We start from the raw sequence: 26,106 nt of genomic DNA on the forward strand, positions 1-26,106 counted from the left end.
ATCCTGTCAGCACTGGCAGAAATAATTTACATTCCTTAAGACAGGAACGTAATAGTCAAAATATCAGGTCGATGTCGTTTGCAGGTCTAAATAAAAATTTGTTTGATATAAAACCAATATTTTATGTGTAGAATTAACCTGACTGCGGCTGAAGATACGCAATCAAGAGATCCCTATTAGCATGTAGTGTACAGATTTAGTCATAATCACTCGACATTTAATTTTGAATAACAATGAAGTCTATCATATCATAGCTTATAATGCAAAAAAGGATGAATTCGAGTGTAAAGATTTATCCCGAAACATGATTTTTATCCGTTATCCGATTAACTGATATATAAATAGCAAAAAATCGCTTGAAGTGGCTATTTAAAAAAAAGTTATTTTCAGTCGACAACGGAATAAAAATGGAATTTAATGATTACAATAGTGACGACTAGTAAAATAACTGGATAATATGATCGATATATTTACGATAGTTCCATACTTCATTGCTTAAATATAAATGTTTTCACTAGATGAAATAAGTTATCACTACGGTAAATGTAATAGATAGAATTTTGCTGAAAAAAATTATAGAGAAAATGGCAGTTGGTTAAGCACCGAAAAATGAAAAGCGTAATAATTGTCTTGGCATTGGCTTGCTAAGTAAATAAACTGAATGCTTTATATTGTTCCATTTTTATTCATTTATATAGCGAAAATCAGCTCACATAATGTACTTATTGTTTAATAGTTTCTTGAGATTTGGTAGACGCTCTGGGCTGTGTGTGTCTTATTAATTGTCCACTTGCGTGTATACAGTAATTATTTACTCGTACAAATGTATAGAAGTGAGTTTCGTATGCGACTTACAAGAAGTTACGTGTAGATTTTGTCCTTTTGTTCTTGACTCGTTTGGATTAATTGTTCCTAAACTGCTGTTACGCCGATGACATAGTACACTTATGTGGTATAACTTGCTACTAATTTGCTGGTTTTTCTCTGACAGTATTTTTTTCATCTTTTTTTTCAATATATCTAAAATATTCTTATCGTTTTCGGTTTTATCATGCGTTTTACATCCATCGTTCGACCAGAATCGCCGCGACCAAAATGTTTTGTATTATTTATATATTCCAATGGAAAACTGATTTCAGTGTAAGCTTATTACGCACTATTAGTAGTTAAATTTCTATAAGGACGGTTTTAAAAGCAACAAATGCTCTTGTATCTCAAAAACATTGTCGTTCAAATGCTTAATTCAAAGTGAACGTTGCGATAAGAGATCGCGTATTCGAAGGACTAAACACGGCTCATATTATTGTAGAAAACTACTAGACGTGTGTGTGAGTGAGTGTGTGTGTGTGTATATATACGTGTGTATGTGTATGTATGTTGTGTGCGCGCGCAACACGCGATTCTGGTCAAAGCGCATATTTATATTCTAATTAGCCGTCCAATCATATACAAATATATAAGCATTAAACGTGAAATATATAATATATATATAATATTACCATGATCGTCACAGTGTATATCATATATCTTTAATAGGTATACCTTTTTAAGATAGTTAGTTTATTATGAACAGTTTCCAAACCAAATACCTTATTTTTACACATAAAACTTTGTTCTCCCATTTGTAAATCTCAAGTCGTTTTCTTATCAAACTAAGTGGAAAAACACATAATAAGGTAGAGGTATACATATAATTATATTTAGTGTGTGTATGGTTTAGTGCTCATTCCAAGGTTGCCAACGTCTGCTTGTTCCTCTTATTCGATGGCTTCGGCATGGCTTCCTACGTATACTAGTTTTTCCTCTCCTGAGGATCTACAAGCAAAATTTTTGGAGCTCTGCGCTGAACTGCATTCTAGCATTATTGCATGCGCCTGCAAAATCGGAAATCAGCTAGTACAAGCCGAACGAAACCATCGAACATTTTCCATCTGGGTATCCAGAATTTTCAGTTTTTATCTTAACTACATATACCTCCATTAAACAATTACTTATTTGCTAATATTCCGGCTTTGTAATTGGTAAAAATGGCTAAGAGGCCAGCCCACATATACTTGCTACAAGATGACTGCAATCTATACGCTTTTATCGTTTGTTTAATAATCGGTTTATATTGCAAAGCTCTTTAGCAAATCTTACTCTATTTTACTCTTTCATCGACTTCGTTTGCTCATTTTCTTTATGCAAATTTCTCAAAATGGCGTTTAAAGGTTCAAAATAGCTGAAATTTTTTATAGAACCCTTCGGATTGTTTAAATAAAATGATAAAAGTCGACTTTGATGGACATTCAAACAAATCATCACTTTTACTTCGCTAATGGCTCATTTAGACTAACAATCTCACCAAAAGAGCAAGTAATATTTTTGTCCCGTTCAATGTTGAAATAAATGTTGATTTTAGAACAAATGTATCATTGGTGACGATATTTCTAAGTCACACGAAAACATTAACGTGGTAACGTACAAAATGATTATTATAGGAATGACGTCGATAAAGAAGCCTAATTTCCTCAAGTCGTTCGGTGATCAATACCTTAAATGATTCAACTTACATGAATTCCATGTACATTTATAATACTACATTGTATCTTGCCATCACAAAAGTTCTTTAATACTACACGAACAGAAGTAAATGATTAGAGCGGAAAATTAATAAGCGACTGAATGTACGAAATATAATTAGTGATTACATTCGCTTTTCGTGTTTTTCACTCATGGATTTAGGTTCCGTTCCTGGTATAAGTTTACTAAAATGGATGATACAATGAAAATCAGATTTATAAATGTCTAAGCTAAGCGAAAAAGAATGATTTTTTTTTTCAGGAAAACAACGTTTGACAGATTTTCAGCCACAAGTTATTAAATATCTGTCTTACGCTGAATGTATTGTACCACAACATTTATAATATGTTACACCAATTAGCTTTTTACAATTAATAAACACAGCCACCTACATCTTCATATAAAGGTATTATTGTAACGAGATTGTATATCTTTCTCATAAACAGACGTGTAAAGGGCATTGCAGAGTCCATCGGGACTAATGAAGCCTCCATTATGGTTATAATTATTAAAATATCTCGCAGTTTGTTCCTAATTATTGTGTAGGATTGAATTTGTGCAGTAAATAAGTGGATTATACAGGACTTCTCTTGAATTTCCATAATGTGCTTTCAACAATATTTTATTTCAAATTTCATTCTGATGGGATGTCAATGATATATGTTAAAATTACTCGCGGATGATTCTTTCAAACTTCAATTATCGTCTGAATCTCATCGCAATCTTAGTTTTTACATATTTGTAGGGTACGAAAGAGTGCAGCTTCATTTACATCATTTCTTTTGCGTGATTCTTGTATTTTGTCGTATTCAAAGCAAAAAAGAAAATGTAGCACATATAAATGTTTGAAAGTCGCTAATTTCTAGTAAGCCAACAGAAAATAAACATGATAGTAAGTTGCAGAGTTATAGACATCAATTAAACAAACAGAAATGAATGAAGAAAACGTTGAAATATATATTAGTTTTTCTTCTGTATGTTTTTAATGTAAAGATTGTTTGATTTTGTATTGGATGCTCAGATTTTGTCTTCATTCGTCAGATTATTTTCTTCATGATACAGTGGAACAAATAATAATTTATAATATAAAAAAAATTGTTTATGCATTGATGTGTGATCGTTTCAGTACGACAGTCTTTGTTCAAGTGGATTTTCGCATGAAATTATTCTATGATGAAGTGTGTATCTTAACAGATGTTTGAATATACAAATAGATGATTGTTTTGTTAATCATGCAGTAAAAGTCAACAGTAAGTATAATTTTGATACTTTATTATTTTGTTTTATAAATTATAAAATGAATACATTGCACATAGGATCAAGAACGTTATTACATGTTTCTAAAGTATGATAGAAAAATAATGATGTATGTTGTGAGAGTAATGCATAGAAGTTACGCAAATCGGCCAAATGCCATTAATTAATAACTTTGAATAAAGAAACTAAGAAATTTTGCAGTATTTATAAATCGGGCAAACCACAATTGTCAACATCATTGCTTAATTATTACACTTGTCAATGGGAAAGTAAAAATTGTAATATCTATATTTATATAAATCTTTGGTTTTTAAAACAACATGCATTCAATGGGTTTTTATTAGTTGTTTTTTATTAGTCACGTTAGATAATCAATGAACAATAAATGCAATAGATTAACATGTAATAGTAATGAATAAACAATAATCTCAAAATGGATAATATCAATAGAAATATAGTTAACACATCGTAATGAAATTAAGTAATTAATGGTAGCATTAGTAATAATAATAGTTATTACCAATAAATCTCTAAATGTTACGAATGTATCATGAATACACAGAATTCAAAGACAATGTATAAGGATGTCATAAAAAATGAAAATATAATCGGACATTCTCTACGGCAAATGCGTACACTTAAAAATTATACATGTATTGTTTATAATTAGTCTAAATTTTTTTATTATAGATAATTATTAGTGTTGTGTTTTTCTCATAATATTAATATCGTTTAATAGTGTTTATCAATATAATTTGTGTGTACTACCAAAAAACTATATATGAGTCACTGGTGCGCACTATTGAAAACCAATATTTATTTCACGCTCGCTTTTTTTTTATCAATCGGTGCTTCGGGCATCGACAACATTTCCAAATGCTTTCTTTCCCTTGGCAATAATTTTTCAAATCGAAGCGCCGAGGCGCATTGCGCGACGACGCGCCACTTGCAAACAACAATAGTTTGTCGATGTCCGAGTGCTTACATTCCCGGTACTCGACGAGTGTAACAAAATAGTTTCAAGTGTATTGTTTTTAGTGTATCGTACTAAATCATTGAAATTTATCTCTTATACCTGTGAAAATTGAAAGCTCGTGGCGAAGCTTCAAAGCTTCTGGGTTTATATACTTGTGATATCTGCGAATTGAGAAGCTTGAGAATTCATTTTCCCCGTGGAATATAGAGACGATAAAGCGGCATTTGCAAGAGAACTCCAGAAGCTTGTTTTTTTGTTTTTCATTCCGAATCAACGATCATTCCAGACTTGGCTTTACATTTACCATAAGCTTTTTAACTTACTCAGAGATGTCATTTTTCGTCTTGTCAGGTCCCGTTTTACTATTAGTTTTAATAGTTGATCGTATTATCCTAAATAACGATTTTCAATGGAAAATTAGTGTAAAATATCGTTTTTAATCCATCTACACTTTCATAAATGACGAGTCTTTCCCTTCAACTGGATTAACGATATATGCAGTCGATTATTTTAATGAAAATATGCGTTCGTGACGATGCAATTTTTATAAAGCGCGAAGTGAAGTGAGTATTCGGATTACTAAAGCTGTATTAAAATATACTTGGTCGATATTTCTCCTTGCTTCTTCGGAACGTGCCAATTAGACTATCTATTATTTTAATTTTATATGAATCAAGACCATGTTTTAAGTTCGTATTCGAAGTTATTGCTTTCAATCGTGCGCTAATTATACTGTCGACTAAAACGGTGATGTGTTTTGTCTGTCGTGCGTGCGTGCGTGCGTGTGTGTGTGTGTATCTTCGACAATTTGGTTATATAATCAAATTGTATGAGCTGCACCATATTTTTTTGAAAGTACAAAGCTATTGAATAACCTTTCACTTTTGCGAATGTCTGCATGCATTTTAATTTCAAGTCTACGTAAATCGAAGAATTTGTACATAAACCGAGGAAAAAAACTTTTTCGAGTGGTCGTGTTTGTTTGGCATGGATGCTTCAACTAAGTCTTAATAATACTCGATCAGTAATTCTAAGTATTGCTCAATCAAGGTAATTGAAACAGAGCGCCCTCATTTTAATCTCGGTTTTTGAGCCGTGTGTGTGTATAATGTATGTAATTGTCGTATATGTGTCGGCTTTGTCAATACAAAATCCATCGCGGGAACATTGTAGAGGAACTGCGCCAATACCATCATCAAGTACCGCGTCATGCGTCTGTTTTAATTGGTCTTCTTTTCGTCACGTATGCGTCGCTTAAGTATACAATATATATAATATTTATATATTTATATTCAGTGAAAGCAAAGTAGAGATCGTCAGGGATCGAAAGATATCGCGAGAGATAAAAAAGAAACACGCGCCATCGACGTCGCTCGTTTGTCTGATGAACGAAGAACAATAATAATAGCAACTAAGAGCTGCCAGCCTGCGAGCTGGAGGAAAAAGTGTCCTGAGTAGTCGCTTCGTTATCTAGGACATTGGTTTTTCTCGTTCTCATTTATACGTACATATATATAATATATATTTATTTATCAACGATATAGCGCCGGCTAATAATTCGCGAAGCTTGAGATATAACTTGACGTCTTTGGGTTCCGCAAGCGTGACAGAGGCTGCGCAAAACACTTTTTCCTGGAAAATGGTGACGGTGCTTGCTGCCTACACTTACTTGATAGATGCACGAGTGTCCGTGGCGTGAGTAAGCATGGCTCGTATCGTTTTATAGAGAAGGGATCAAGCGGCTCGACCACGTGCAAGATGGATGCACTCTCCACTCTGAGAAACTTGCCATGGCTGCCTTCGTCATTTGCTTCGATATTACTATCCCGCGTCCAACATCTTTGCAACGACCCTGTCCCTGTATCGGTCGCTGCGGCCGATGGTTGTTCGAACGGCCTTTTTTTGTTTTTTTGTTTTTTTGTTTTTTTTTTGTTTTTTTTTTAATTTTTTCTTTTCTTTTGTTTTTTATTGGTTTTTTGTTGGCGCACGCACTACACCCCTACAAATATATAAAAACTTCTCTTACGTCGACGACTACTGTTCTTTCTTTTGTGTTATCTGCGAGACCGTGCACACGTGTGTGTTTCTTGCTCTTGGCTAATACGACTGACTTTGCTACGCGGCCTCGCAGGATATGCGTGATCAGGGATAAGGGGATATATCCACGTGTTTGTTGGGGCGGGGAGGGAGGAATAAGTATTTTCTCATCAAGTTCTTTGTCTGTTTCATGCCCCGCGAAGAAAGAAAAAAAAACGCGTGTCGGAGCGACAGGAAGAAAGCCGAGGATTACGGCGGATGGGAGGGAGGCAGAGGTAATGGGGAAAGTCGCGAAAGGAAAAAACTTGGTCGCACATTCGCACACGCACTTGGTGGTGAGGGGTCGAGGGCGGCGGGGGGGGGGGAGGAGGAGGGGTGAGGGGTTGAGGGTGGAAAAGGCGAGCGAGCTACACGGAGCCGGTCGCTTCTCCTTCGCCCGGTCTCGCTCACGTGACGTTCGTTCTATTTCCGTGTGTCTGTGCTGCGGCTCTCTGGCTCTCCGGTGCCACCTCTCTCAGCCAGAGCTGGCCTTTACTCCTTGACCTCGAAGTACTTGTAGGTGGGATTCTCGTAGCCGTTGATTTGCATGTTGGCCACGTGTCGCTCCTCCGGAGTTGCCGCCTGGTCCACCTCGATAAAGCCCTGTAATCAACCATCAAAGCCGGCATTTGTCAACGTCGCTCTGGTCGCGTGGATCGAAGCTCGCCGCGCGAGGCTGGTGTTGGCCCGATAGCTCGCGAGGCTTGCGACGACTGTCGTTCGAGAGCTCGGCTACGCTTCCCAGAACCAAGCCCGGGAAGGCTTTGCGAAATTCGATCGTTGAAGGCAAAGCTGCTAAGCGGCTTTGCGTGTCTCTCTACGCGAAAGGCTCGCGGCGTCCTCGGCGCCGTCGATGACTTTAAATAACGTTCGGATGAGATGATAACGTAGGCAGCTGCCTGGCGCTTGATTAATCTGGACCCACGGCTTCGTTAGGCGGACCGACGGTCAGGTGTCGCCTTGTAACGGTGAAAAAGAGGCTGCTCTCGCGGAGCGGCAACGAACGGCAAGGGAGGCGCGCAATCGGGAGTCGTATACGGGGAGCCACGCGGGGAATTTAATAAAGGAGCTCGTGGAGTGCGCGCGCGCGCGCGCGCATACGTTGCCTACCTGGCTGTGAGGACTTCGCGCGTTGCGTCGCTTAAATACCGCAACGCCGACCACGGTGGCGGCCATCAGGGCGATGCCAGCGAATGCCAGGGTGAAGTAGATCGACCTGCTCTCACGGTGGTAGACGTCGCGTCTCACCGAGTAGCTCTGCAAACCAACAAAACGGCATTCCAGTTGTCGCCCCCAGTTCGCCCGCTGTACGCCAATCGATCGCCGCTGCTCGCGCTTCGCCGAAACCGTCAATTTGCCGTGGCGCACCGGCTCGAGGGGTTGAGTCACAAGCCTCGCAACCCAGTGACTCAGCCTCTCGCCCCTCGCGTCGCACGCGACACTTTTCACGGGCGTACGCTGATGCAAAACTGGCAGCCGCGATAAAGCCTCGTTACTTGATTCGTTCGTTCGTTCGGAAACCATCAACGACTGCACCCTTCATTTTCGCCTCCAGCCTCTCGAGTTAGTGTGAACGAACATCGAGTCGAGTGCTGGCGAATGAAGTCGAAACGAAGGCGAATCAGGGACGGAGCGGTCGGCGATCGATCGGTAGTCTCGCGGAAGAGGCCGAGGAGAAGAAACTGACGGGCTCGGAGTGGTAGTTCTCCTGCTTGATGCTGTGCGAGGCGCGGATGGGCGCCTGCTCGTGCTTGAGGGCCGTCTGCGCCTGTGCGACCGGCTCGTGCGACTCGCGACGCGGCACGATCGGCAGAGGCTCGTGAGCCAGAGCGTGCGCCGTCATGGGTTCGTCCTGCTGCATCATCATCTCCTCGTGCTCCAGCACCGACTGCTGCTGCTGTTGCTGTTGCTGCTGTTGCTGTTGCTGCTGCTGCTGCTGCTGCTGCTGCTGTTGCTGCTGCTGGTCCTTCTTCTGCGCCTGTGGCTTTAGGTCGTCCTCTATCTCCTCGTCCTCGTCCAGCTCTGACAGCTGTTGTTGCTGCTGCTGCTCCTGCTGCTCTTGCTGCTGCTGTTGCTGCTGCTGAGGCTGCGGCTGCGGCTGCTTCTGGACCGGCGTGACCGTTTGCGGCTGCTCGTCGCCCGCCTCCTCCTTGATCAGCTGCTGCTGCTGCTCGCTCCTTAGCTCGCCTCTCTCGGCCTTGCGCTGCTCTTTGCGTTCGCGCTCCAGCTGCTTCTGGTGCTCTTTCTCTGCGGACAGACGGCGGCGGCTTCGTTGCGGCTCGGACATTCGTCGCGGCGACGGGTTCGCGGACAGCGTCCGGCTGACGCCAATCGATACGTACCTTGCTGCTTGCTCGCAACGTCCGCCTGGAATTTGTCCAGGATGGCGGCCTCGGCCTCGCGCGTCATCGCCAGCAGCAGCCCCGGCGTCTCGTCCTTGCTGCGCAGCGCCAGCACGTAGTCGTTCATCAGCTTGCCGATCTTGTCGATCAGCTCCGGGTAGCTGTCAAATCGTCATCCCTTAGCCCAGGACTCTACCCTCTCGCGCCGCGGTCGCTCGACATTTTCAAGCTCCAACGTTCAAACTCTCGCGCGCGATAATCTAAGAAGATATCTGAGAAGATCTAAGAAGCTATCCCGTTATAGAAGAACCGAGCACACGTAGCCGGCGAGCCAAGTCGTTCGAAGGTAGCAATCCGTGGTCTAGGCTTGACGGACGCAGTCACCGTCGACCTGCAGCTTCGCGGCAGGGACCGGAGATCGACGCGGAACCCGATCGAGGAGGCGTAGAGCCAAGTCGGCACCTACCGCTGCAGCATGAGCAGGCTCTGATTGGTGATGCGGTCGATGTCGGCGAGGTGCTCCAGCGTGGCCGGCTTCTCGCGCTGCGCCTGCTCCAGGCTGCTGTCCAGCAGGTGCTTGTAGTGCGCGATCGTGTGGTGGCGGTCCTTGTGCAGCGCCCGCAGCAGCTTCTGCAGACACTTCTGGATGCGGTGCTCCTGCAACAGTCGCGAACCGATGCCGCGCGTCAGCTCGGCTGCCACCGCTGCTGCGTCGAGCTCCGCACACTCACGTTAGGCGGGATCTCGTTCAGCGCCGCTGTGTAGCAGGACATGGCCTCCTCGTTCCTCTGCTTCACCGTCTCCTGCGACAGCGCCGCCAACGCATTTTCAGTTGTCAACGGGCGAGCTTTCGACCGAAGGGCAAAGAGAACCGCGGACAAGAGGCGAGCGGCTCGTCGGCTTACCTGCACGCGCTGCTGGTGCATCGCGCTGAGATGGTGCTTCTCGGCGGCGCCGCTTGCCTCGAGAGCCGCGACGGTCTGCTGGAAGCGCACGGTCATCCAGCGCTTGAAGGCGTCGGCGGCTCCTGGATCGCGCGCCCTTATGTCCTGGTAGCGCTCCTCCAGGTCGCTCCAGTCCTTCATCACCTGCGCAAACCACCAGTCATGGCGTTTCCCATGCTCGTGTGTTATTGGCTTTCGTTTTATTGACATTTCTACGCGGGCTTTTCGTGAGCGCGCGCAATCTGTGTCAAGGAGCCTTTATATTGCACTCGCCGATGGATTCTGGACGCGGCGCGCTACCGGCATCGATCCCCCGCTCCCCGGCCTCTCCGCCACTACGTACGCCACAATCACTCGAGTCATGTTATTATTGAATAGTTGGCTTGCTCCTCTCGCTCATGGCTACTTTTTTCGTTCGGCTTTTCACGGTTAGTGGATTTGTTAATTCTGATAATGGATTACGACGTGAATGATAATTTAGTGAACTGACCGGAATTATGGCTGAATAACGAAACTTATTAAATAGCAATAATTGTGTAATCATTATAATTATATTATCATGATTATATTCGAGTTAATGGTGGGGTTTGATATTATTATAGAGTTAGTATATTTACGAACGTTATTCTTAATTAGAAATCGATTCATAAAAAAAAAAGATAACTGCTCGATCCTCATTTCAACGAAGCTTAATAAATCTCCAATCGTATTTTACGGTCTAAATATATATGAAACGCGCAGTTTGAGGAATGCAGCTACACCGTGCTTTAATTAAATTAAAATATCTTGCACTAATCACGTTAGAAGCCATTTTCATTCCACATGTTTGATAAATTGATGGCGCGGCGCGAACTGCGAGTATGCGTGTTCGCGAATTAACGCGAAATACGCCCGCCATCGTCGGTTTTTTTTTTCGTTCGTTGTCGTTAAAGTGACGAGCACTCAGCACTTCTGAATGCATCTATTGGACTCTTGGTACGATAAAAAAAACAAAAAAAAACAAAAAATTGAAAACGGCATCGATCGACTCTCTTTCATCGCGTCCAGAAGAAAGAGCGAGAATCTGTCTTTAGCGGGCGTTTTTATGGCTGCGAATCGCGATTCCGTAATAACACCTTCACGTCGGGACGTCACACGGCGCACTCCAAATGAAATATCGACAGCACGAGCGAAATCACTCGATCGACCTCTCTCTCTCTCTTTCTCTCTCTCTCACTCTCTCACTCTCTTGCACTCTCTCTCAGCGACGTGGCACTTAATTACCTACAGAGAAAGAGAATAAAAGCAATAAAATAGAAGAGTCGAAAAGGAAGCTCGGCAAAAACATATATCGAAAGTCCGCGTTTGGCGCATGGAATAGTTGACCTCAGCTCAACTATACTCGCAAGAAAGATGCTTCGGCTGAGATAGGATCGATCGAAATAAGCGAGAGAGAGAGAGAGAGAGACGGGGAGGGGGGGCCCACCTTGGTAACCTCCTCCTTGTGAATTTCCTCGAGCCTCATCTGCGCTTGCTTGTAGCTCTGGTGCTCGGAGCGCGGATCGAAGTGGGTCAAGTAGGGATCGGGGGTACCGTGCGCCAAGAATCCCGGCTGCTGAGTGCTGCTGCTGCCTCCGTTGGAAGCGCTTGGACTCGCAGTGGCGTTGTTGCTCGTGCTCTCCATCGAGTTCGCCTCCTTCTGCTTGTTCGTGCTGCTTGACGGTGGCGGGGCCGACGACGATGGCCTGCTCTTTCGTAAAATGATCACTCGTTTTTTTTTTTTTTTTTTTTTTCATTTTCATTTGCTTAGCGCCGCCCGAGAGCGCAACTTCCATGCATTTTCAAGCTATCCGACACTCCTCTCAGTGTTTTCAGATTGACCACTTTAATTTGCACCCCCGCGCATATTTATATTTCACGCGTGACGCCTGAAATCGATAGCGCGTGGCTATCCGTTAAAGGAATAAAGTTGCATTGCAGAGCGCACATTTTTTTCTCGCAAAATCACCGAGCAACCGTTGGCGCGACTGTCGTTTCCGCGAATCTGAATGATCTAATGCAAAAATTGAAAAAAAGTGACCTGGTAGAAGTATCGTCGTCCTCGATGTAATCCTCGTTGCTCTCGTCCTCGTCGTCAGGCTGATCGCCGAGCACGTCGTCCACGTTCTCGTCGGACTCGGAATCGTCGTCGGCGTCGTCGTCTTGATCGGCGTCGTCGTTCAAATTCTCATCCTCCTCCTCCAAGTCATCCACCAGCCCCTTAGGCACGTGCATCTCGTAGTGCTTCTTCAGCTTCATGTTCTCTGCCGCGCACATAAACATTTTACAAAGTGTCGGTCGAGGCTATTCTTTTTCCTTACCGCTTCGCGCTTACGTATGTGTGTGTGTGTGTTTCGAAAAGGGGGGCAAGTGAAAGTTTTAATTAACGGCTGGTGCGGCCGCCGCTTTCGCGTTACTTTTAAATCAGCAGCTTTTCGTCCACTATACTCGTTAAGTTTGGACAGCTTTTGACGGCTACGCCGGCTCGCTGCCGTCACTGCTTTTTACTATTCAACCGGGCACACAGTTTGTCGAAAAGTTAAAAATGAGCGTTTCGAGTTTGGTTTTCCAGACGAAACCCTAGAGTAATTAATTGCTCGATACAAATGTTTGAAGCTTCGTTAAGTGCCCATTTGCCGTTGCGATGCCGTCGATATTTTGTCCCCCCCGAAACCTGTCGTGCATCGAGTAGTTGTATTTCATATAGAAATCGAGGCTGGGTCGACGAAGCCTGCCGATGGCAATGCTCAAGTCCAGATGCAGTTATCGAACTGTTCGGCAACGCGATAGAGCAGAGCTCAACTTTTCGTGCTGTTCGCCGGCTAATTTTACGCGCGCACGTTAATTGCAACTTGTCCGCTTGATGATACCGACACAACGAACGGCGGCCCCAGCGATGCTCTGCAGAAGCGAGCGAGAAGTAAACGGACATTTAGCTGCAATAAATGCAAGCGATCAATCGCGAAGTACGAGCGCGCACAGAGCGTTCGTTGAAAAGGGTGTTTAAAAAGCGGTGAGCTCGAAGGTTATCCGGGTCCGCGCGCGTGAATGAAGTCGAAGTGCACCGCAATCACAATTCGGCCGCGAGACGTTGGCCTTTTGGTGCAATGAGAAGAGAAAATAAAAAGAAGGGCTCGTGGCAATCAACGAAGTGCACTCGACGCCGGGCAAAGGCGACTCACGCTTAAGTATAGGAGGAGCCAGAGCCGTCGAAGAGCATTGTGTGTGTGTGTGCGCGCGCGCGTGTGTATATATATATAGTGAGAGAGGCAAAAAGGCTCGAATAGCGAGGAGCTGTGCAAAATACCTTTCAAGTGTTTCGGACAGCAGACGAACTCGACGCCGGCGAAGAGGCTGATGCCGCAGGGCAGTAGCATGGCGAAGCTCCGTAGATTCATGTTGCGCTCGCGGCAGGTATCCGCAGCCGTCGAATTCCATCTGCGAAACAATTCGTTCGCGCATTTAATAAACTCTCCAGGCTGTCGAGTGTCGCGCCCGACAGCTCTTGTCGTTTCTCTATCGATTTGCCTGCAGCTGCGCGTCGCTTTAATTAAAACGCGCGAACGCTAAGCCATAAAAGTTCTGCCGTGAGTCTCTGTCACTTTGCCTTCATCTTCTTGTTCCTCCGAAGATAGACGACAGATGCTGGCTCATGGGGTTCGATACGCGAGGCATAACCTTGCCCACGTGCTTCCCCTTTTAACTGGCTATTTTTCCATTCCCGACGTCAAGCGTCAAGTTTTACCGACGGGTATAGAGACGCGTATGCGCGATACTCGGGCGTGTGCTGAATGAAATTGTTCTCGTCGATAGAGCCTATAAATAGTTTACGAGTGAAAACGAGAGGATACACACACGCACGCTCTGCTTTCGAGGCGCACAACCTTGAACGGCTGGCCTCCCGGGCGCCGACACGACTTGTCGCTCGCGCAGCCGAAACTTTTGCGCGCAAAGCCGGAAAGGAGTAGTTTGGCAAAGACCAACGACGATTACCTGAATGACTCCCAGCATTTGGTCTCGTTGTGCAGATGATCGAATAAGCAGCCCTCCGGCACGAGCAGCGCGTCGCTCTGGAAGGGGCCTTCTGCAAGAGACAAAGAGTCGGCTATTATTCAGAGCCTCGTTGCCGGCGTCCTCGCGAGGTTCGCAACGGAGCGCGTCGCGGATCTTTTTCGATGACACACCTAAGGCAAACACGCGTCCGACGATCGATCGATCCCAGCCGCGAGCAGCTATAGCTCGCAGGTGTCTCTAGGCAAAGTAAACATGCACGCGCGGTAAAGCGCGACGGGCCCTCGTGCCGCCAACAGCAGCCGACGCCGCGCGTCACGTCGAGGCCATCCGATGCGCGCGAGCGGCACTCTTGTACGTAATCGACAGCTCGCAAAGGGCCAGGCGTCGCGGCTTATCGTATATAAACGTGCGAAATGGGCACTTACCAAGACATCTGTAGGGCTTGACCCATCTCGAGAGCTTACATTTGTTCTTGCCGGGCTTACACCAGCCGCTGACTCGGGTGTAACGCGACGACTCGACGATGTTGGTGATGTCTCTCTTGGGATAGGCCTACGTGGGACAAAAAGAGAAAGAAGAGCGTTCGCAGGCATCGCGGCAAACTCATGTGCGCTTCTCGCTGTCAATTCGGCATCGCAGACGCGTATTCCCAGACCAAGCGCCAGATAGCTGGAGCGCTGCTTTTTCTTTCCTGCCCCCCCCCCCCATTCTCTCTCTCTCTCTCTCTCTCTCTCGCTCTCTCGCTCTATCTCTACCCCTCGAGACTCACCGTCGACTTTTCAGGCCCGCAGTCGATTCTTGGCTGGCAACGGCGCGGGGAATTTAGACTGCGGAAATCGTGATACACGCCTCGCTTTAGCGGATCCGCGTCTCGCCGGGATTCGGAGCTCGAGCCAGCTCGTAGCCGCACCGAGTTTGGCACTCGTGCGCTGTCTCTCGGTAGCGACGCGCGATCGATGCGGCGACGCTCGCGACTCGGCGTCATTACGAATCGTTTGCTTTTTAACGCCGACTGTGCGCAACGCTTCGTAGGCGGGGGGGGGGGCGCTCGAGTTACGGGAAGCGACGTGCGGCAATAAGCGCTTTCTGCCGGGTGAAAGGGAGAAGCGAAGACTGATAAATGCGAAGGAGAGAGAGGGCAATCTCGCGCTCGTTTCCGCCGGCTCAAAAGAAGCTCGCAGCCTGCGCGCAATTGATATTGATGTAACTGGCGGTGAGCGACGGCGGAAAACTGCGCGCGATCGAGACGCGACGTCGACGGCTGAGAAGCGGAGAGAGAGGCAAGTTGAAGCGCTCGCCGGGCTATGCCGAACGATTTGCAAAGCCGAGTAATTGTGCGCTCGCTCGGCGAGACGGCGGAGAGAAAAAAAGTTCAACAAGTTCCAACTTGGCCGCGGCTTCCGCGGGCCGTGCATTCGCGGCGGGGTCACGAGACAACTCGTCGGGCTCTTCGAATTTTCGTGTTTCCGGCGTGAAGTAGCGAGCGAGTAATCCGATAGCGGGAATTGACCGTATTTGCGCGCGCGTCTCTCCGCCACGGATCCCCCCCCCCCGCCGCGACGTGCCGAAAAGCTCGACCACGAGAGCACTTGGCGCGCGTGCGTTGGGCCTCTGTTCACGGCCGCCTCGTTGCAGCGAGCGCGCACACTCGGAGAACGAGCCCCTGGTAATATTGTGTTGCGGCTGCTTTGGCGCGGACTCTTGGCAGCGAGCGCGCCCGTATCTCGAGAAAACGGCGAGCAAATGAAATATCGCCGCGCGAGTTTGAGAAGCGCGTCACGAGAGTGAGTGAGCGAGAGAGGAAATGAAAAGGCCTTTTCCCTCTCGATGGAGAACGATCGGAGGAAAAGGTGCGTGCTGCAGACATATAGCGTTCTGTTATTTGCGCGGCGCAAGTCGTCGCGCATATTTGCCTTTTAATAAAACGTCGCTCGCAATATAAGCGTCCCTTAAACTGGCTAACTGGGTTAACAGCGCGTGTTCTCGAAAAAAAAGCGAGTTGCGCGAGCTTTTGATATACGCGAAAACAGACGAACGGCAAACAAAACTTTGCAAATAAAGCGATCCCAGTGTGTAACAATCAAGGGTAGGTAGAGAGAGAAAGAGAGAGAAAGGATTCGATTCTTGAGGCAATTTCGCGCAGCACAAAAGGGCTGGAGCAGCGTTTGAGCATCTGCTCTGGACGTTTTCAATGGGCGCTCGTGTCCCTTTCCCACGACAATGCGAGGCCGCGCCAGCGGCTCTTACCTTCTTGCAGTATTCTAGAATTTCTAGCTTGTCGGTCATGCAGCTCTTGGTGTCCGTCGACGAGATCCACCGTCCTTGGTCGCCCATGTGCTGCGCCAGGTACACCTCACCCGCCTCGCATAGCGTCGCCACCTATTCATTCGACAACATTGCTCTCGGTCAACGATCTCGTCTGATTTTTCTCGCCCGCGCCTAAGATCAACGCGCGCGACCGATCGATTGCTCCGTGGAACGGTTCGCGATTGCATCAATCTACGCTCTCGCGACTGCGGATCGCTGGGCAAAAAGGACCATAATTGATTTACCGTCGCGGGAGCTTTCAAGAGTCGTCGCGGATACGCCGAGCCGCGGGGTCGGCTGGCGTGTCGGGCAGTGCATATTCGAACGCCTGTGTGCCGACCGCAAAAATAGTTGGACACCGAGGCAAGTAATTGAAAAGCGACAGGAGCGGACGGCCCGGGGCGCTCGCGAGGGTTAACAAAAAAATTGACTCGGCGCGCAACGAAACCGATAAAGTTCTGCTTTATAATCGAGCTGTCCGCCACCGACGGCCGACTGCGAAAGCCCGAAGAAATTTATTCGAGCTCGCGGGTACGCGACGAGGAACACACTTTTTTTTATTTCTTTTCGCATCCGCGGAATAAGTTGGTTTTATGCCGGATTTGTCGAGCGTGAAAGCGAATCGAACCTGATTTTCCACCGATCGCGCGACAATGCCGAGAATCAACGAACGACCTGCGATTGTCGAAATTATGGTCGCGCGCGATGTTCGTCTAATTAGCTCGCGCGCAATCTCTCCGAGATGCGCGCGCGCGTGCCCGTACGGCTGTGGCGCTCGCAAATCAGAGGCGGTCTCTATCCAGACACGCATCGACGTTGGCGGAAGCCATATATCAGCAAGTACGCGAACGCACGACACTCTGTGCGAGCTACCGAATGCAATCGGAACCGCTGCAGAAGCTCTCGTCAACGGAGTAGGACGGTCGAAAGAAATGCAGCGACTACGCGCGAACAACCGCGGAAACGAAACAATCAGGGCTGAGCGTTTCTGCCGCGGAGGACGGAGGCGCGCGACTGTTGCGCGGCTCGTGCGCATCACGCGACGCACTCACCTGTGGTTCGGATCTGCTGCCAGCGGGAGCTAGTTCCAGCCGCTCAGACACCGCCTGCAAAAAAGAAAGCACTCAGAATACTCGGGCGTTTGTCGTGGCTTCGCCGTGCCGCCCGCGCCGACAATACGTATATATACATGTACACGCAGTGTAAAACTTTGCGGCAAGAGATCCCAACGAGATCCGCTCGATAGGTAATTGCTAATGTACGTCGTTCGCTGCTTATATCAGCCTTTCCCTCTGCTATATACGGCCAGGATTTTACGACTGCAACTTTACGTTCGCACGCTACTCTAGCGCGGGTTATTGGCTCTCCACCGAAGTTTATGAAGCTTAAGCTACTCTTCGGATTACCATGCTCATCGCTTTTTCAATACGTCGCGCGCTCCGCACACGATGCGTTTTATCGACCGGCGGTCCGCGCCCACGCGCCTCGCTTTCCGTCCCTCTTTGCCGGCGCCTTACTTAATCAACGTTCGACGTTTATCGGGGCTTGCCGTTCGACTGCCGCTCGACGCCCACTGCCAAACTCTTTTTCGCGCCTTTGTCTGCGCATTTTAAATGACGACAGAGAGACGCAGGAGCGCGCTTGCCGTCGGAATGGCCATCGGTCCGAAGAGAGTCGCGCAGAGGGAGCCGAGGGAGGCATCGCCTTAACGCGTCATAAATATTCCGGAGCGGAATATCGCCGGCAGGCACGCGTCGCCTCGCACGAATAATAATCGTCCGAGCGACACGCGGAGCCGGCCGAGGAGCGCGCGAGTCAAGCCGCCGCGAACGGCTCTGGCCGCTCTTATCCTCTCGCTCACCCTCGCGCGCTCTGCCCGTCGAAAAGTTGGCGCGTACGGCGCACGTGTGGCGCGCTACCCGGCCGGCTGGAAAGCCGTGTGCGCGGGCACGGGGAAAAAGAGAGTAAACGAATCGACGGCTCGCAGCTCTCGCGTGTGCCACGCGCGAAATATCGACCGCCTCTACCCCACCCGGACGCGCGCTCGCTCGCACGCTCGTGTGTTGTGTAACTCGTTGAGTAGAGCCGCCTACTCCAGTGGGGTTCTCGCTGTTTCGCAGCTACTGTGTGTGTTTTTTTTTTTCTTTGCCTCTCGCGCGGCAGCCCGCTGCTGATTTGCGCTCAGTAGGCGCCGGCAGGGAGCGAGGGAGCTCCGGGAAATCGATTTCTCGAGAGGCAGTGCGCTCGCCTCCTCGCCCGTGCATCGCGGCGGCGTGCGCCCTCGGAATGTGTCGGCATAGTTTTTTCGGGAATTTTCGGTTCGCCGAGGAGAGATCCCGAGAATCCGATTGAATGTCGACGATGCCCAAGTCGCCGTTTTTCAATGACTCGTCGCGCGGCTATGCAAAGCGCTCGCGCAAAATTGGATCCGCTGGCCGAAGCTGATCGACGTTGAACCGCGCGCCGAGGGAATATGAAAGGGGCACGACGACACGTGCGTCGCAGCAAGCTAAATATTCGCGCCGCATCTTTCATAGGGCGCCGAACGCTGCGCAATATCGGATTTTCCAATCAAGTTAATTCAGAGCGCGGCTATAGGCTCCCTCTCCCTCTTTCGATCAGCAAGAGAATGTATTTTAGACGATCGATCTTCATTACCCTCGACGAGCAGCAGCAACAGAAGCAGCCTCCGAAATGTTTCGCGAAAATGCAACGCTTCGCTTTCAATTTGTCTCTTGAATCGGCTTTTGCGTGTCTCTTTATTCGACTCTACTCAGCGTTAACAGCTTTTGTTTTCACTAGACTTCACATTTATTTTGTTTAACGGAAAGGAAACGTGGATATTCAGTGATTCCGCTTACGTTCGCTCTACGGTCCTCTTTTAGCAACTAGACTCGCAAACTTCACGAAAGCACACGTAGATTATTTTGAAAATACATTTATCATCGCGTATACGTTCCTTGTTATTCAAGTGAATAACTCCACGTAAAATACTGTGTACACGTGTATGCACGAACTAAATAGATCCGTTGGCTTTGATAATAATTGTTTGCGTGCGAGCTAAAATTTTTATAATTGCCGATTTGCAATGCTACTTCATGTTTAAGTAGTCGTTCGTTCGATCGATCGATCGTTAACAGACGACGACAAATACCCCGTGAACAGTTAACGATCGCAATATACAACATTTCAAGTGGATACAGTGCTGTAATAACACAATCGATGTATTCTATGCCGAATAAATAATACGCCATTTCATGCGTTCGGCGAAAAAAAGTTCATATAGCGCCAGTACGAGAGTTTAATAAAATCACTCTTTGTTATTCAGTTATGAATAACAAAAAGTTTGCGCGAACGAACGAAGCCGATGAACAATTTTATCCCGTTAGTGCCGCGGTAAAAGAATATTCACTTCCAAGCGAAATTTCATGTCTCGAGCGCCTGCGATTTGCAACGTAAACGGTGCGAGCTGAAAATTCGCGAAAGTTGAAGAAAAATTGCAAGCACTCGGAACGCTCCTGCGGGTCGGACTACGCCCAAATTTATCAGTTGCGAGGGAAGAACTTGTCAGCTAAACGATCGTGGCACAGCAACGAGTCGAGTGATCTGCCGAGCGAACGGTAAACACTGGAGATGCGGCGAGGAAAGCGAAGAATAAAGGGCGAAGAATAGGCGGCGCGCGAAACTGGGAAGGGCGGAAAAAAAGATGAATCGAATCCCGCGAGCAGCCAGAGACACATTTCCAATAAGCATGTAAACCATGGACAGCAGTGGCAACGGCGCTAGTCCACAGGGGACCGACGTCGACAGCCACGCGCATATATATATGTATATCGAAGCTCTCCATCAGGCGTTGGAGCGCGCGCGTGCGAGTAACGATTTCCCATAAAGCAGTAGGCATGTGTACTTACAACGAGCCTGGACAACTCTATACGTTTCGCTCGCTCTCTTTTCTTCCTTTTCGCGTGCTCTAGCGGCACGTCCTTTTTCGTTGTTTGCTTTGGCGGCCGGCTCACGAAACAGAAGAAGCAGAAGAGGAAAAGAGAGCTGCAGCGCGGAGCGTGATGGAGAGCTGTCCCTTTTCGCGCGCAGAGCAGCCGCAATCAAACGGGCGCCGGCAAAGCCGCTGGGCTCGTACATAATTAGTGGCGTGGCTTTGCGCGAGGAGTCCTTTTCGCGCCTCGCGCAAAAGTAAAACCGAAGCCTGCCGGTGAGAGCCAACGGACGCACACAGCGAGAGAGAAGCTCGATTGAGAGGAGGCGGCAAGGGAAGAAGGAGCAAGAAAAAGAAAGGAAAGGGATGAAAAAGCCGCTGTTTTAATTATTCGACGATGCCCCTCGCCACCGTAATTACGCTGGATTTTTCTTTGACCGGCTCTGCTCTCTACGCTTTCTTATATAGGCTTCCCGCGATGAATCGTCAGCAGAGTATCCTTTTGCGATCTGCTGATTAATTTGCCGGAAAACGCCGCGCGATAACGAGGGCGGCTTATGCGCGTTTTCTACCGCCACTGCCCACCGCGTTACTACGTTCAACCTATCGCCTTGCCAAATCCCATTGCTCTGCAGAGTTGTCGTCGCTGCGCAACAAAAACTCCTTCTCAAGGTTATTCGCGTTCCCTAGGCGTTAACCGACCACTGCAAAACGTTTAGAAAATTGTGTGAAATCAGCACCGCGTGGACTTTGTTTTATGACGCGCAGTCCTTTTTCTATTCCGAGAAATTATATATTCAGAAATTGAGCCTGTGTGACTCATTAAAACGCGTTGACGTATGCATATCTGCTGGCTATTCAGTTATTTATCATTGGAGGCATCTATTCTAAGAATATACAAAATTATTGATTTTTCAGACGGAAACGCTGAATATTGCTTTTTAACATGAGAACTATTTGGCTTCTAGGCTGTCTGCTTGATTTGCAAACACGATTGAGCTTTTGAATATCATGGCATGACTCAAGTTCAATCATTGTTTTCAAATGTGTTTCTTTATATTAACAGTTCACAGAGAGTTCAGTTACTAAAGTTATTTAGAACGTGACAAATGATCTATTAGAGTGCACTACAAAATGTAAAGTTTTCTTTGCTGCGTTTTTCAATCGATTGTTCTCTATGTTGACGTAATGCTTATGAAAAAGTGGTATCATTTGAAAACGCAATAATATCTCTCTACAATGAAGCGGCATTCGAATGATTGTTATCTCATAAAAAATTATCTCAAGGTATAATTCAATTTGCCGTGTAATATTTGCTGACGAATAATTTTAAGCCACGCTTAAATATTTCCAAGGCAGGCGCTTTATTTACCCCAAAGACACACTCGACGCTTTCGCGAGACTGCTTGAACTACTTTTAACAAAAATTTTGTTCAATACACGCGGACCGAAAGCTTACAAATGTACATATTCACATTTATTCTCTCTCAGCTCTGAATCTGGATTAAAAATTTCATCTATTGTAGCGTGTATAATACGCTTGGAATTCATTCAGTGCGCGATACATACCAAAAGCGCTTTTCAAATTTCATTAACCATCCTAAATCTTTCATTGTAAATATTAAATTAACTGTTTCTTTCTACGTTTCCATTGCGCCACTTTCAGAAGTTAAGCATGAGATTTTAAATTAAAATATACTAGCAATGGAGAAACGCACTTGAGCAAATTTCAATTAGTAATCCGAACTATTTCCGAACTAGAAATGTTTAGACGATCAATCGATCAAAAGGCACTACTAAAACCAGTGGTTATTGGAATATGTAAAAATATGTATGATCTTTAAGGATAAAAGATAGCTATGATAGATAAGCAGAGATGCCCCAGCAACGTACTGCTCGGCTCTCATCTTTCAAGAAGCCTAAAGTACGAGTGCTTGCAAAGCCTCCATCGTTAGCAACTTGCAAATTAATCAAACTTGCTCAAGTACAAGCTAGTGAGTGAGCAAGCGGCTGCGCAAGCCTCTGCAACTATCCTCCGTGCATTTGCGTACTTATTGCTTGCCAAAACAAATTAGCCTCGCAAGACAATATAAGCTGCTCCGAGTTTTCGAGCTACATGGAGCTCTACCGACTGTATCATTTGCAAAACGACATAAAAGAAAAAAAAAACCGAAAAAAGGTTGCGCCGCTTACGTGTGTGCGGTGGGTAGGTCGATCGATACACACATATTCGCCGCGACTGGCGCGTCGAAGCGTGACGCGCGATGGGACGGACAGCAGCCTGAACCCATGGAGCTCTCTCCGCAAATACGCGCTCAGCTCGTAAACTGCATTTTCACCTACGCGACAGAGCTTTCCATTAGCCTTTGTGCGAAACGCTTCGCCAGTGCGCGCGCGTGCACTGCCAGGCCAACTGCGCGTCAAAAATCCAGCTCTCCTCTCTCTCTCTTTTTTCGGCTCCTGTGTTGCCTGGCGTGTCCAACAGCTGTGAGTTACGCGCGCGATCAATATGTATCCTCCGACTAGTCACTTTTTTCCCTTCACTTTTCGTTGTCGACGTCGTTCGTGATCAAATCACTTACGCCAAAGTCTCGCGCAAAGTCAATGTTCTTTTGCGAGCGCGCAGTCTACCCACATAACTTCCCAATTGCGTTAGATTGGAAATCGAATCGATAATGTCAAGGCCAGATGCATACTTCTTTCTTTGGCCAACTGATTATTTTCATTTCGATAGCCTTTCTGGTCACTACATCGTGAGCGCGCTTCTTTTTTATTTTTTTTTACGAGGACCTTCGTAAAAGCTGCTTGTGCAGCTGCTAACTGCTATTCGGACCTCCGTCGAACTAGGCTACGCAGCATTGCATCTCGGACCGACGACTCAAGGCTGGCGGCACTCGCGAGCGAACTGTGTCAATTAAAAACTGCTGGTGAAATTCGTTCGGTCGACACTTATCGCGGTAAACGCTCGCGCGCGCGCGCGCCAACATCCTATTTATTTGCGACGCGTGCGATGTTCGATTTTTCAGTCAGCCGGATAATTGCTTCATTCTCTTGGGTCATGAATGCCAGCCGCGAAATCAATGCCAGCCAGCCGTTTAATCAAGACTTCATTCTGTCGCTGCGCAACTTTCTTTCGACGCACGGAGAAATTCGCGCTGGCGAGCCAGAAAAAGAGGTGAGAGAGAGAGAGAGAGAGCGAGAGAAAGAGGACCGCTAAACGACTTTTAGTGCTTTTCGCTGTTTCCTCGCAAAACTAATTACTTTCATTTCAAAGTCAAATCCAGTTCCGCGCCGCGCAAGCAAGAGAAGAAAGAAGAAATCGCTGGCGTGTCTGTGCGCGGTGATCGATAAAAAAGAGAAGCTCCGGAGAGAGAGAGAGAGAATCCGTGCCATGCACAATTTATCGACGGATCGTCATTGTTGGCGTTTCTCGCTCGGGCCCGACTTTCGCGCGCGACTCGTTATGGGCGCCGCGGAAGCGCGTCTTCCCCACGCGCGCGTGCCGACGGCATCGACGCTCGCCGAACTAATAACAAAGTAATGCAACGGAAGCCACGTCGGCATTCCGTAGCGCGTATAATATTCGGTCAGCGGGAGCTTCTTTCCGCTCGTCGGCAAATTGCCCGCGCGGTTTTGTTTGGCAGTGCGCGACAGCGCGAAATTTCATTAAAGCAGCAGGCTTTCACGTCTTTGTCACTTTAATCTCGTTATCGACGCTTGCTCTCTGCGCTGGAAACTTGATTGCCGAAAATTCCGCGAACGCGCGCGCGCGAGTGAGAGGTAGAGAGAGAGAGAGAGGAGGGAGGGGGGGGGAGATAGCGAGAGAGGTTAATTGGCAGCAGGCCTTGCAAGATAGCGGCAACGGGAGCGGAGCTTAACGTCGTTTCGATTAGCCGGCTTTCCCTCGAATCTCGAGTAATTCGTCGCCCGAGGTCGCGAGCCTCGTCCAAGAGTTCCAAGACGCTGCGGCTCGCGCGGCTCGGCGTGGATTAATAACGGATCGCGTCTAGCCAGGCGAGAGGCTCTCGGGGCATTGTGCCAGCGCCCGACGTTTCGGCATCGGCGCCGGAAAAAGCGAGCGAGGAGAAAGCGCCCGAGGCACGGGCGCTACACGTCGATGCAGCTCGTCGTCGGCGCATAACAGGGTTAAGAGCGCGCGTAAGGCAATCGGGCGCGCGGCCTTTGTCGGCGCATCAATGACGACGGGCTGCGCGCGAGCTGCTGGCGAAGAAGGCAGGCGGCCGAGATGGCGAGGTACGCGGGCAGGCTGACTATATCGATTCGTCGGCCGCGCGCACGCCACGATTCCGCTTCCTGTCAAAGCCATGCATATTTGAGGAGAGCGGCCGCGTACGCTCGCCGTCCTAACCCCCTCCCCGTGGCACCAAGGCACAAAGGCGACGCTCGGGGCGCAATGGTGGCCGAGGGAACGACACGTACCTGAGCGGCGCAGCTGGACAGGGCGCCGAGGACGAGCAGCAGCTCCAGCACCCGCGACATCCTTCCTCCTCGTCGCTCTCGCCCTCTGCCGTGCGACGGTGTGTGCGCGCGTGTCCGCGGATCGGCAAGCACCAGCACTGTCAACTGCTGCACCGTCGCTCGTTTCTCCGACGACTGTGGAACTGCTGGTCGCGAGGGGCAGCAGGCGTAATCGAGCACGCGTAATCGTACCTCCGGGCTAAGAGGCGCGTGCGAGCATCAGGATTGGCAATGGAGCTGTGGCACGGTGGCGCGCGTCCTGCAACACGGCGAGTTTCGCACTGGCGGATCCACACAGGGGGAGCACGGCACAGGCGCACACCACACGCCCCCGAAGCTGCTGCTGCTGCTGCTGCTGCTGCTGCTGCTGCCGCTGCTGCTGGCGCTGGGTATCGAGTTGCGCGGCCGCGCCTGCGCCCTGCTCCCCAGCTGCCCCAAGCGCGCGCGCGCGCCAGCGACGTGACCGAGGGCTGCTTCCGAGATCTATATGCCGCCCGCGCGAGCCGCCCCTGCCCCTGTCCCCGCCCCGCTCGCCGTGGCCGCAGCCGAGGCAGCGAGCTTTTCAGCCCGATGCGACGGCGACGGCGACGCCGCGCGGCCGGATACTTTGCGTACCTCTCGACTCGCCGATCAATCGCTGCCGCGCTGCTCGGCGCGGACGTCGCCTGCCCTGCTGCGCGTCGCTCCGTTCCTCGTCGCTGCGTTCTCGCTGTAAGCGCGGACTCGCCACGACGCCGCGAAAGCGCTACGCCATTACGCGCACCGCCTTTATACTCGAGAGCTTTCCGAGCCTGCGCTTGAATTATCATCCAAATTAGACGGCGGAGAGAGAGAGAGAGAGAGAGAGAGAGAGATAAAGATTCTTTCTTATACGTCGCACGGCCGAGCTGCTGCTGTCGGTGCCACTGCCGCCGATGCTGCGATAGAAATTTCAATTCCGCGTGCAAAGGTTCTTCGCTTTCCTAATTGCTCTATTTGTTTTACCCTTTCGTCGTTGCCTACGTGGCCTTTATTAAAACGCTCGAGACTGTCGTAAAGAGAAGGCCCACTTCTCACCAATTTCATAATACCCCTCCCATTGTTCTTGATTAAAATGCGGCACATGACAGTGGGCCAAGGGAGGAATTTGGGGTATATGTCTATTATTTTATTTGCCCGCGAGTTTTCCTCCTTGCTGAGCCGAAGCCACATCTGAAT

At 48.2% G+C, this 26,106-nt stretch overlaps 1 protein-coding gene across 2 annotated transcripts; it reads right to left on the reverse strand.

Annotated features, from left to right (window-relative positions):
• Positions 1-665: 665 nt before the first annotated feature.
• Positions 666-25,271, reverse strand: LOC131672061 (amyloid-beta-like protein). 2 transcript variants are annotated; one of them, XM_058948999.1, is made up of 15 exons: positions 24,871-25,271; positions 17,549-17,602; positions 16,437-16,568; positions 14,615-14,741; positions 14,169-14,259; positions 13,483-13,613; positions 12,217-12,439; positions 11,623-11,881; positions 10,119-10,301; positions 9,945-10,016; positions 9,680-9,870; positions 9,214-9,311; positions 8,559-9,118; positions 7,982-8,128; positions 666-7,474 (listed from the first exon to the last, which is right to left on the reverse strand). In XM_058948999.1, the coding sequence occupies exons 1-15, from the start codon at positions 24,928-24,930 to the stop codon at positions 7,364-7,366; spliced, it is 2,439 nt and encodes an 812-aa protein (XP_058804982.1). In that variant the 5' UTR covers positions 24,931-25,271; the 3' UTR covers positions 666-7,363. The 2 variants fall into 2 exon arrangements, with proteins under 2 accessions (XP_058804982.1, XP_058804981.1); XM_058948998.1 differs by having other exon boundaries at positions 9,214-9,374.
• Positions 25,272-26,106: the final 835 nt, after the last annotated feature.

This window comes from Phymastichus coffea, unplaced genomic scaffold, assembly GCF_024137745.1.
Source record: "Phymastichus coffea isolate CEN01 unplaced genomic scaffold, Cenicafe_Pcof_1.1 PCOF00142, whole genome shotgun sequence".
In the NCBI taxonomy this organism is placed as follows: domain Eukaryota; kingdom Metazoa; phylum Arthropoda; class Insecta; order Hymenoptera; family Eulophidae; genus Phymastichus; species Phymastichus coffea.

Coding starts and splice junctions, on each gene's coding strand:
- LOC131672061 (XM_058948998.1), bottom strand. CDS start 24,930: ATGTCGCGGGTGCTGGAGCTGCTGCTCGTCCTCGGCGCCCTGTCCAGC. Junction 13,614..14,168: donor AAATGCTGGGAGTCATTCAG/GTAATCGTCGTT, acceptor ATTGTTTCGCAG/ATGGAATTCGACGGCTGCGG. Junction 12,440..13,482: donor CTGTCCGAAACACTTGAAAG/GTATTTTGCACA, acceptor TGTGCGCGGCAG/AGAACATGAAGCTGAAGAAG.